This window comes from Talpa occidentalis, unplaced genomic scaffold (assembly GCF_014898055.3).
Source record: "Talpa occidentalis isolate TD23 unplaced genomic scaffold, MPIMG_talOcc4v2.1 talOcc4.574, whole genome shotgun sequence".
NCBI classification, from domain to species: Eukaryota; Metazoa; Chordata; class Mammalia; order Eulipotyphla; family Talpidae; genus Talpa; species Talpa occidentalis.
In genome coordinates this window covers 1-12390 of record NW_023604944.1, presented here as the reverse complement: position 1 = coordinate 12390, position 12390 = coordinate 1, and the positions used below count along the sequence as shown (strand labels likewise).

Here is a 12390-nt window from a genome sequence, read left to right as displayed (position 1 = left end):
GCACTCCTTGATGGATCAGTTCATCTTATAGCTTCCTTGCCCCAAATGTCAATGAAATTTACTGAAAAGAAAAATATATAAAATAATTAAATAAATAAAGAAATTTAAATTAAAAAAGAAATTTACTGTAAAGTCCTACTTCATTTCACTGGAGAAAGATAATGGACATAGAAATCCTGGCCCTTAGAATTTCAGTTATTACTAGGGAGACAGTTTATAGATCTTTTCAGTATCCTGTTTAGTTTTTGAATTTTGATAATTATAAGTTTGAATAATTAAGATTCAGATAGTTAGGAATGTCTGTTTAAAAAAGCAATGAGTTCGTATTGCTGTTACCAATTCAGTTATAACATTGTTCTAAGTGGCTACTTGATGTCATAATTACATATTTTCTCTTACACTGAAATTCTTGACCACTAATAGCATTGCTTTATCTTATAAAGAAATTAATTTTTAAAAAAATCCACTACTAATACTTCCAATAAAACCCCAGAAAGCTAAAACTTTTTGTGATAATCTTTTTGTATAGGTTGAATTTAATGGAAATTTTTTTTTATTGATCTCTTTACTTTCCATTGAAATTTATCTGATTTATTTTGCTTTTATTACAGGTTGATCATTTTGGATTTAACAATGATAAGACTTTTAAACAACGGTACCTAGTAACTGATAAGCACTGGAAGAAAGATGGTGGAACAGTACTTATCTACACTGGTAATGAAGGGGACATTACCTGGTTTTGCAATAATACGGTATGTGGAGACTTACGAAATTCCTATGCTTGCTTTGTCTTTTTGTTATCTTAAAGTAGAAAAAAAATGTTTTGAATATATATGACCAAGTATTACTTTACTTGTGAATTTTTAAAATTATAATTTTGGGTTACATTTTTACTTGTTCATATGTATACATGTTCAGTTTTCTACCAAAAAGCTAAGCTATGAATTGCCTTTAAGTGTGGACTCAATCATGTTTTTTCTGTTGCTGATGTCCTGCATGGTACCAGATACTCAGCAACTGCTTGTTGAACTCAGCTGAATTGAATTGAAAGCAAAGATACGAACCCAGTTACACACTCTAATTGCATTTTGCATTTCTGATTATTTCCTTAGGAATGTTTAGAATTTGTTATGTTAGTTGAAAATAATTCCCCGAGAAATGGGATATGTTTCTCTTAGGTCAGTGACACATGAAGACAGGACTTATTTTCCATCAGATTCCTGTTCTGTTATTCTGAGAAAAACCAAGTCTGCCTTGCTTTTCTTTCTCTTTGTGTGACTTCCCTTTTATGCCAAGGCCACAGGGCAGCTTCTCCTGTTCACTTACTTTCCCAGTTTCTGTTCTTTATTGTTATAGGCAGGCAGCTGTGTCTGCCTCCACCAGCCTGTACTGCTCTGCTGGGCACTGCAACATGACTGAAGGCTTGTGGGAACCTATTACCTCAGTAGTGGTAGAAAGAAAAGAGATACTCAGTATAAGAATAGTAACAGAGAATTGACTAAAGGCAATACTAGAAGAGCAAGTTCTGCCTCTTTCCTATTCCTAGATACCCTCATTTACATACTAAAATGTTCTGATAATGTTTCTCAGCATTCCATTACTGAGAGGCAGTCTAACATAGTGGTCAAGAGTGAAGACTTTAACCAGACTTTAATTCAAGTTTGAATTCGTATTTGCCATGATGTTGTGTAACTTGGGCAAGTTTCTTGTCTTTTAAGTGGGTATAATAATAATAATATCTAGGGGGGCCTCCCCCGTGGCACAAGGGGTTAAGCACCGCACTATGAAGCAATCCGCAGCCTCTGCAGCACAAGTTCAATCCCTGGCGGGCCAGGGAGCAGCCCATATGGTGCAGCAGACCTCTCCTATCTTGCCTGCTGTTCCCCTTGGCAGTGTACTTCAGTCGATCTGCCTGTTCTGTTCCCCACTCTGTCTCTGGTGAATCCTCTCACCCCCTGCACCTCTGGCCTACACCCCAGTTCTTCTAGGCATAAGTAAATAAATCTTTTTAAAAAATAATATCTAGTTCATAGTGTTGTATGAGGACTAAACACGAATCAGGAATGTGAAAAATGGGAACTGGTATAAGGGGCTCAAGATTAACTTGCTTTCAGTTTAAGATAGGATATAGTTAACAGAACCCTATATATTAAGCAAATGGTAACCTCAGAACAAAACCGCCTAGAAGAAAAAGGGAGATAAAAACAGAATCCAAACACCACACAAGGGCTAGCTTTCAAAATAAAAGCAGAAAGAACAAGAAAAGAATAAAAGAACAGATAAAAATGCAAAAACACCCAGGTAACAAATAACAAAATAGCAATATGCTTGTATATCAATAATTTTTCTAAACTTCAGTGGTCTGAACTCACTAATCAAAAGGCACAGAATGACCAGTTGGATCAGAAACCAAAACCTAACTTTCATTTGTCTCCAGGAGACCATCTGACTCCAAAGATAAACATAGACTCAAAGCAAAAGGTTGGAAAACAATCCTGCAAGCAAATGGTATACTTTACAAAAGCAAGGGCAGCCATACTTAAATTAGATAAAATATGCTTCCAGCTAAAAAAGGATCAAGGGACGAGGATAGACATTGTAGAATTAAGGGATTAATAACATAAGGAAAACCTAATGCTCATATTTATGTAACAAAAGAAAGGGCATCAAAATACGTAAAGCAATGATAAACTTAAAAACAGTCATTGAAAACAACAACAGTAGCAGGGTACTTTAACCCCCACTTAACATCAATGGACAAATCAACCAGACTGAAAATGAATGATGAAAGAACAGCCTTAAATGAGGAATTAGAACAGATGGGCTTAATAGACATTTATAGGTACTCCACTGCAAAAATGCTAAGTGCACTTTCTTCTCTGGTACACATAACAACCTTCTCAAAGATAGACTATGTTGGGTCATGAAACAGGTGTCAGTAAATTAGACTGAAATATCAAGTATCTTTTTCTGATTTCAATGGTATGAAACTAGAAATCAAAAAATGATAGTATGTAGGGACCAAACTATATGCTACTGAATGACTATTGGATTAATGAAGCAACCAAAAACCCTGGATCAGACAGTTTTACTAGAGCATTGTATCAGACTTCAAAGATGAACTAAGGCCTATCCTTGTCAAATTCTTTGAAAAAATTGAAGAGGAAACAGTTGCAAATACGTTTTGTGAGACCAACATTACCTTGACATCAAAAGCAAACAAGGATATCAGAAAAAAAATGAAAATTACAGACCAATATCCTCAAAGAGATAGATACAAAAGTCTCAAGCAAATCTTGACAAAGCAAATTCAATAATACACTAAAAGGATCACATACTGACCAAGTGGAATTTATTTCGGGGATGCAAGGATAGTTCAACATATGCAACTCAATTCATGTCATTCACCACAAAAACAAAAGGAAAGAAAAAAAGTCATGTTATCATATCAGTACATGCCAGGGAAACATTTGAGAAAATTTAACATTCATTTATTTTAAAAAGTCTCTTAAAAAAGGGGGGATAGACAGAAATTACCTCAACATAGCAAAGACCATCTGTGACAAACCTACAGCTCACATCATACTCAATGGTGAAAAACTGAAAACTTTTCCTCTGAGAATGCCCACTCTTGCCATTACTATTAGCATAATGTTGGAAGTCCTAGCTAGAACAATTAGGCAAGAGGAAGGAATAAAAAGAATTCATTTTAGAAAATAAGAAAGCTTTTCACTTTTTTTTGTAAAAGATTTATTTATTCATCTATACAAGCACTGGGTACAGTTAGAAGTGCGGGAGGGTCAGAGAATCCACCAGAGCCAGAGCGGGGAGCACAACAGGCAGACCGACGAAGTACACTGCTGAGGGGAGCAGCGGGCGGGCAGGAGAGGTCTGTGTGCCATGTGGGACCCTCTCCAGTGGTCGGGGATTGAACTGGCACTGCAGAGGCTGCGGGCAGCTTCACAGCCCAGCACTCAACTGCTGTGCCACTGGGGAGCCCCGAAAGCTATCACTTTTTACAAAAGACCCTGAATAGCCAAAGCAATTCTAAGAAAATAGAAGAATGTTATGCTCTCAGACTTCAAATTTTACTGCAAAGCAATAGTAATCAAAACAGTATGGTATGGGAATAAAAATAGACACACAGACCAATGGAATAGAATTGAGAACCCAGAAATAAACTTAGACTTATATGGGCAGTTAATTTTTGACAGAGAAACCAGGAACATACAATGGCAGAGGGAAAGCCTATTCAACTAAACTGGGAAGGAAAACTAATGCAAAAATAAACTAACATCAAAATGAAAAGCTTCTGCACAACACCAAAAGATACCCTACTGAATTGGAGAAAATTTTTACACATAGTATGTCTGACCTAGCGCTAATTTCCAAAATCTACAAAGAATTCCTATAACTCAACGAAAAGAAGAAAACTCAATCAAAAAATGAGTAGAAGAGCTAAATAGACACTTCTCTAAAGATGACATACATCTGACCAACAGGCACCTGAGAACATGCTCATCATCTCTTCTTATCAGGGAAATACAAATCAAAACCACAATGAGATACCACATCGCACTTATGAGAATGGGCTATATAAAAAAGACCAGAAACAGTAATTGGTGGTTAGGGGGTGGATAAAAAGGAACCTTTATATACTGTTGATAGGAAAGTAAACTGGTCCAGCTCTATGGAAAATAGTATGGAGGTTTCTTAAAACTTTAAAAATAGATCTTCCATATGATCCAGCAATAGCCCACCAGTACAAAAACTCCTGTGTTCATTGCAGCACTATTAACAATAGCCAAACTATGGAAATAACTGACATGCTCAAGTATAGATGAATGGATAAAGAAAATTAGTATATATGTGTGTGTGTGTATAGACTACATGTATGCACTATATGTATATATTCTACATATTTGGAATATACTCAGGTATTTAAGAAAAGATGAAATCTTGCCATTTGTACCTATGTGGATAGAGCTGGAAAGGATTATGCCCAGCAAATTAAGTCAGAAATAGGAAGTAGGAAGATAAGTACTGGACGGAATATGAAAAATAAAGTGAAGGAATAGATAAAACAAATCAAAATAAACCCTTGAAATATGACAGCAGAATTGAGACTACCAGAAGTGGTAGGTAGGAGAGAGGGAGCAAAGTTGGAAGGGGTCTTAATGGACTATGGAAGGTTATTGCTACTTTGGTGGTAGGCATTGTCTGATAACATTTGTGGAGGTGTGAATCTATAGCCCTAAAACATATGTAGTGTTATAAATCAGCCTCACATTAATACATGTAAAAATAGAAAACACAGCAGAACAAAATAATCAGAAATGTTGACCAATGTTGTAACATAATGTTATTAAATGTCATTATGTTACATGGACCTCTTTTGAAAAATGAAAATACTCCTGAAATAATGCCAACAAATAATCACTTAATATAATGTGAATTGATTTAAATAAATTGCTTCTTCTCTAGCCTGAGTTCAATTCCATAGAACTCTTTATTTGGAAGGGTGGTCTTTACCCTTAAGAAGCTTATATTCTGGTAGGGAGAGACATACTTGTCAGCAGATAGTGAAGCACAGTAGTAGAGATACATACCTGACATAGTGGTGATGAGAGGAGGCATAATCATCAGAGGAGGGTATCCTTGAGCTGGGTATCACAGGGTCTGTGGATAAATGGCAGGGAATGAACAGGTTGTTAGAAGAGAGAAAAGTGATTATTGCAACCATCACAGATACCAGTTTAAGGACTCCATTCTCACAAACATTCAGTTTTTATAATGATTTATTGATCAAAACAAACAAGCTTTCAGATGTTTTTTGTCTCAGTTGGGGAGTAGCAGCTTGTTAGAAAGCAACATTGTGCACTAGGAATGACAGTTTCAATTGGTGCTAATCTAAATTGAATTGATTTATGTTGACTGGAGGATGCTTTGTTGAGAAGGAGTCTGAGGTCACAGCTGAGGAAAGTGAGAAAGTGCAGTAACTGATGAATGACCACCCTTAGTGTGGGAGTCAGGAGGTCTGACAGCACCTGACAATCTGTGTTTGAGTCTTGGTGCTGCCACTTTTGGACAGTGTGAAACTCTGTGCTTCACTATCCTTGTCTGTAAACTAGGGATAGATAGTGAAAGTGCCTATTTCTTAGGTTGTTGTGACAAGTAACGGAATTATTACATACAAAGTGTTTAGAACAGTGCCTGACACATTGCAAGCACTCAATTAATGTTAGTTACTACTATCTACTAGTTTATTTTCAAATAAAATTAATATAAAACCCAAAGGAATTCTGTAAGCTTCTTGATACTGTTTTTTTCTTTTATGTTGTAAATGCCTGTACAGTAGGCTGCTAACTTAGATATCCTCAGGTCTTTGAATATTTGGCGTACAGTATAGTTTGAAGACTATTTTTCTGATATAATGTTAATTCTAGGGCTAGAGTTTAAGTTGGAATATCTGGTGGATGGGCAACCTGGGCTTAATTTTCATTGTTTCACTCTAATTCAGTGTGTGATTGATATGCATCAATCAAACATCAATTATATAGAACAAACAAAAATCACGCAAAACACACAAATTGTGCAGCTCCACACATAATTTGGTCTGATTTAACATCCATTTCATATATGTTGTAAAAAGGATTGATGACTCTTTTTACATCTTGCTTTTAACCTGTGAGTGGATCCTTTTCTTCTTAGGGGTTCATGTGGGATGTGGCTGAGGAACTGAAGGCTATGTTGGTGTTTGCTGAGCATCGATACTATGGAGAATCCCTTCCCTTTGGTGCTGACTCATTTAAGGTTAATATACTTTTTACTTTTAAATTAAAAAAATTTTTTTTTTTTTTAAAGTTTGTAGCATTTTCTATCTACATGTCCCAATGTGAGGAAGAAATGATGTTGTGTTGGGCAACATCACACTGACAGAGAAACGGGAATCATGGAGCAGGCTACATAATGCAAGATGCTGCTGAAGAGCAAGATCCTGGCCCTTTTATTGACACTCAGTATTGGTTGTAAGGGGGAGGAGCAAAAGGAGATTAAGGGGAAGGAGATTATAGAAAAGGGAAGGGTGTAGAAGATTAGGGATTGTGAATCTGCCCTCCAGGCACTTCTTATCTACTTGATGACACACCCTAATCCCCAGCCATGGTTTTAATCTTATCAACAAGGCCATCCACTGATCAGCTTCTGGGGTCCCTTGTCATACATCGATCCTGGCCCCCCGGGTGTTCACAGTCATACCTAATGATGTATATAAGTTGGGAGTACATGTTATGCATGTGTTATGCATTGGTCCTCAGCTCCCCAGGAGTTCTGTACATACCTCTTGATGCATAACCTTCCCAGTGTGATCCAGCTTTGTGCTCTTGTTTGATTTGAAGGGCTGAAGGGTTGGGCTCCTGTACCTAACTGGCTGGGCCATTTTGACTGTGTTTAGGTGACAAAATGGCGGCCCAATAGGCTGCCTAGGAGTAGCAGGCCTACACAATGATAGCTTTAACTTAGAACTGCTTAAAATTTTAATAATTTTGTATTTAATCTTTCTTCTTATATACAATTTAAACAAATTGTTATAGGGCAGCCCCCATATAAAACGGGGTGCCTGGCTGTGGGTCCTCACCCGGGCGCTTAAAAGGACTTATCAATACTCTACTGCAGGCACACGCTAAAGGTTAATAAAAGGTTTATTTACAAGGGAAGGGGAAATGAGGAAATGTACAGCTCAGGGAGAAAAGTGGGAGACAAAGTTTTAAATGCGTCCTACCTGATCCGCCGATCAGGAATTCCAAAATGGCACTCTGAGAGCTGGCCACAAGCCAGGAGCCGTGAAGCCAGGAGGCGAGCGACAGAGCGAGAGACCCCAAGGCCCACGTGTCTGGTTTTATACCAACCCTGGCTGCTTAACTCCACCCTCAGGTCCCAGCCACCTTCCCTTTGGTGGTGACGGGATTTGTCTTTTCCAATGTCCTGATGGCTTTGGTCTGGAGTTGGGGTGGAGTCCACAAAGCCTGTATGGGATTAACGCAGGACATCCTTTCCCCCTAACAATTTGAGGTTTTTAAAAATCATTATAATTTTAATGTTTATCTGTTTTTAGCTCAGTGTGATGAGGCTAGAGACAGTGGAGGGAACTTCATTTTTTAAAAAAAGTCATTAAACAATTCTTTTTTATAAATTATACACTTAAATTATTGGACCTGTTAATGGAACAAAGACAACAAGCACTCAAATGCTCATTATGTTTTCTTAAAAAGGTGTTTTTCAATAAAATAGAATGATCAAAATAAGGAAAAATGATTCAGTGAGGCCAACCGGTTGCTTGGATTCCCTCTAGCCTTGTTCTCACTAGGAGCTTTTGCCTTTGCCATAGATACTATGCCTAATAAACCTGGACACTTTTCTTTCATCTAAGTTACTCATGTACTACCTTGTGATTCTGGCAATGTGAAGTTGTCGTATGTATTTACTATTAGTTAATATTTTTCTTTGAACAACTTACTTTTCAATGTTGGTACTATCGGTAGTGCTCTAAATGGGACACTGAGCTCCATCTCTCTACATTGCAGTGCAGAAATTGTCCTTAGGCAGAGACCTAGATGACCATGGAACTTAGTTTATGAGTTTTCCTTCTTTCAACAATCAGTCTTGTGTTGTCTTTTTTCCGATGCCTGAAAAGAGTTGTTATATTTTTTTCTTTTTTAACCTCAATTTCATAGTTGTTTATAAGTGGCAGGGTAATTTGCTCTATGTGTTAGTATATCAGATATAATAATCATCTTTTTAATAAGGAGGGATGGTTTTATTTTTGCCGATTATTCTTCATTTTTTTACAGGATTTAGTTTACCTTTGCCTATAGGGTAGCCATTTTAGATGTATCAAGATTAGAAATAAAGTTTTTAATACAGTATTTGTTAAACTTAGCATGGTGTTTCATCACAGTTGCTGTTAAATGTTATTTACACTTTATTTCTGTTCTAAAATTTCAACAAGGTCTTTGTTAAATAGCATTTAATAGAAATTATGTTTGAATGCAAAACATATTATATGCTCTTCCCACAAACTTAAAATCACTTTTTCATGAGTGGTGTAAACCAACATTTCTTTGACTGGACATTTTAACTTAATTGCCTAGCAATTCTTTTGAAGAGATGTTTATCTGACTTTTTTTTTTTTTTGCTGGATCTGTGCTGTGCCTAAGCTGCTATTATTTATACTCATATTTATACTCATGTTCTTTATTTTTCTTTAGGATCCCAAACACCTGAATTTTCTGACTTCAGAACAAGCTCTGGCTGATTTTGCAGAGTTAATCAAACACTTGAAAAAAACAATCCCAGGAGCTAAAAATCAGCCTTTCATTGCAGTAGGGGGATCTTATGGAGGCATGCTTGCAGCCTGGTTCAGGATGAAATATCCTCATATGGTGGTTGGGTAAATACATTTATGTTGGCTATGGGCACTTCTTAATGATTGTTGAGGCAAAGTTAGAGATTTGTTTTGGGTAAAACATGCTACATCTGTTGTACTGAGATTTCACTATCTCATGAATAGTTATTTTTCTCGATGTCATTTTAATATTTTTCAATATAATTCAATATTCATCTCAATGTCTCTCATTTACACGCAATATCAGGTTCAATGTTAGAATTCAAATTTGCTGAGTTACATCTTTTCTTCTTTTTCTTACTACTTAGTGCTCTTGCAGCCTCTGCTCCTATCTGGCAGTTTGAGGATCTGGTGCCTTGTGATATATTTATGAAGATTGTAACTAAAGATTTTAAGAAAAGTGGCCCAAATTGTTCAGAGAGCATCCGCAGGTCCTGGGGTGCCATTAATCGAATTGCTGCTACAGGTAAGCTTTAAATGAGAGAAAGAAATCACAGGTTTTTAACATTCCATTTGTTAAATTCAAGACTTATCATTTTCTCAGTAAACTTTTTATTTTGGTATAACATACATATTTGAGTGTAGCATGCAGAAAAGTACACAAATCAAAAAATATAGGATGTTTTTACAAAGTGAATACATAGCGTGATTGGCATCCAGATCAATAAATCCACTAATGCCCCCTCCAGCACTTCCTTGGCATCTCCCAGTCTAATCACTTTACTGACTCCTAGAACCATATGTTAATTTTGCTTACCCAAGATATTTTTTAGTAATTGGAATTGCAAAATATGTTTCTTTCTGGTGTGGACTGTCTTTGTGCTCATTGCTGTTTGTCAGATATATCCATTTATTTCATTCAGCTATAGTTTTTGCATTCTCAATACTCTTTAGTATTCCATTTGTTTGTTTGTTTATTTCAATAGTGTATTTAGAAGGGGAATAATTCAAACTATTAAATCTGGTAAGTTTCACAAACTAGGCAATTTATCTATCATGGGATGATCCTATTGCTTTAAAAATATTTTTATTGAATGTTGAAAAAACATTCTTGGGAAAATGGTATAGTAGATTTGAAACAATGCAAAGCTGGGGAATGTCACAGCTGCTGGGTTCTCCCTCTGCTCTTTCAACTGAAAGACATGACTCAGGCTTAGGGTGCAACAACAAATGGGGTTTATTAACAAAGGAAAAATTGGGAAAAAGGAAAGTTTCTATAGCCACAAATGGCTGACTCTCCTACTTCAGTGTCCACAGTGTCCAGTAGTCCAAATCAAAAACTGCTCATGCAAGATGGCATTGTCCCTTTGATGAGGGCTTGGAGCTGGTGGCACACCTGGTGATGGACCAGGATCCAACTCATGGGGGCAGCTGGAGGTGATCACAGGTAGTGGTGCTGAGGTGGCACTCCAGCAGCCAGCAGCAGCTATCTAGAGGCTGGGCTAGACAGTGCCAGATGCAATAGCATCAGTAGGCAGTGCCAGAATGTCAGAAGTGATGAACACCTCATAGAGGTGGTGCTAGAGGACCAGGCACCAGTGTTACAGCTCTTAGAGATACCAGGCATAAGGCAATGGTGCCAGTCAGCAGGCAATGTCAGAGGCAATGCTGGAGTTCTGATGTGAAGGTCTTGAGGGTCTGCATAGTCTGTGAAGGTCTCAGATTTCTGCAGGGGTCTGAGAGGTCTGTGAAGGTCTCAAAGGTCTGTGGTCCGCATCAAAGATCTTTCCCAGAGAGGGTCCAGAGGAATGTGTGTCTAAAGCTGTCTGAAGGAGACGAATTAGTGCCTATCCTTCACAAACTCTTCCAAAAAATTGAGAAGGAAGGGACAATACCAAACACGTTCTATGAAGCCAACATTACACTAATACCAAAACCAAACAAGGACAACACAAAAAAAGGAAAACTACAGGCCAATCTCCCTAATGAACACTGATGCAAAAATCCTCAATAAAATTTTAGCTATCAGAATCCAACAATGCATCCATAAGATAATTCACCACGACCAAGTAGGATTCATTCCAGGGACACAAGGATGGTTTAACATCCGAAAATCAATCAACGTTATCCAACACATCAACAAAAAGAAATACAAAAACCATATGATAATATCAATAGATGCTGAGAAAGCTTTCGACAAAGTGCAACACCCATTCATGATAAAAGCCCTTGAAATTCTTGGGATACAAGGAACATACCTCAACATCATAAAGGCCATCTATGACAAGCCAACAGCCAGTATCATTCTCAATGGTGAAAAAGCTGAAAGCAATTCCATAAGATCTGGAACAAGACAAGGATGTCCACTCTCACCACTGCTTTTCAATATAATACTGGAAGTCCTAGCCACAGCAATAAGACAAGAGAAAGACATCCAAGGAATCCAAATAGGAAAAGAAGAAGTCAAACTATCACTATTTGCAGATGATATGATAATATACAAAAGAGAACCCAAAAAACTCCACAGAAAAACTAATTCAACTCATCAATCAGTTCAGCAAAAGTGGCAGGATACAAAATGAACACGCAAAAGTCAGTAGCCTTCCTATACACAAACAATAAATCTGAAGAAGAAGAAATCAAAAAAAACCATCCCTTTTTTATTGAAACAAAAAAATCAAATATTGGGAATAAATCTAACAAAAGAGGTAAAGGACCTATGCAAAGAAAACTATAAAACACTGTTAAAAGAAATAGAAGAAGACACAAAGAGAATGGAAAGACATCCCCTGTTCATGGATTGGAAGAATAAACATTATTAAAATGGCCATCCTTCCAAAGCAATATACAGATTCAATGCTATTCCAATCAAAATTTCAATGTCATTCTTCAAAGAAATAACAATTATTGATGAAATTCATATGGAATCACAAAAAAACCGTATAGCCAAAGCACTCCTGAAAAAAAAAAGAAGGGAAATGGAGGCATCCACACTCCCAGACTTCAAACTTATACTACAAAAGCCATAATCATTCAAAACTGCATGG

The 12390-nt window shown here is 37.0% G+C and overlaps 1 protein-coding gene across 1 annotated transcript; it reads left to right on the top strand.

Moving 5' to 3' along the window:
* Positions 1-611: 611 nt before the first annotated feature.
* Positions 612-9895, top strand: LOC119260150 (lysosomal Pro-X carboxypeptidase-like; the record flags this gene model as incomplete). Its single annotated transcript, XM_037529026.1, has 4 exons — positions 612-752; positions 6712-6813; positions 9267-9448; positions 9712-9895. Coding segments are annotated over 4 exons (594 nt in total), but the record flags the coding sequence as incomplete, so codon positions are not given.
* Between the last annotated feature and the right edge of the window lie 2495 nt (positions 9896-12390).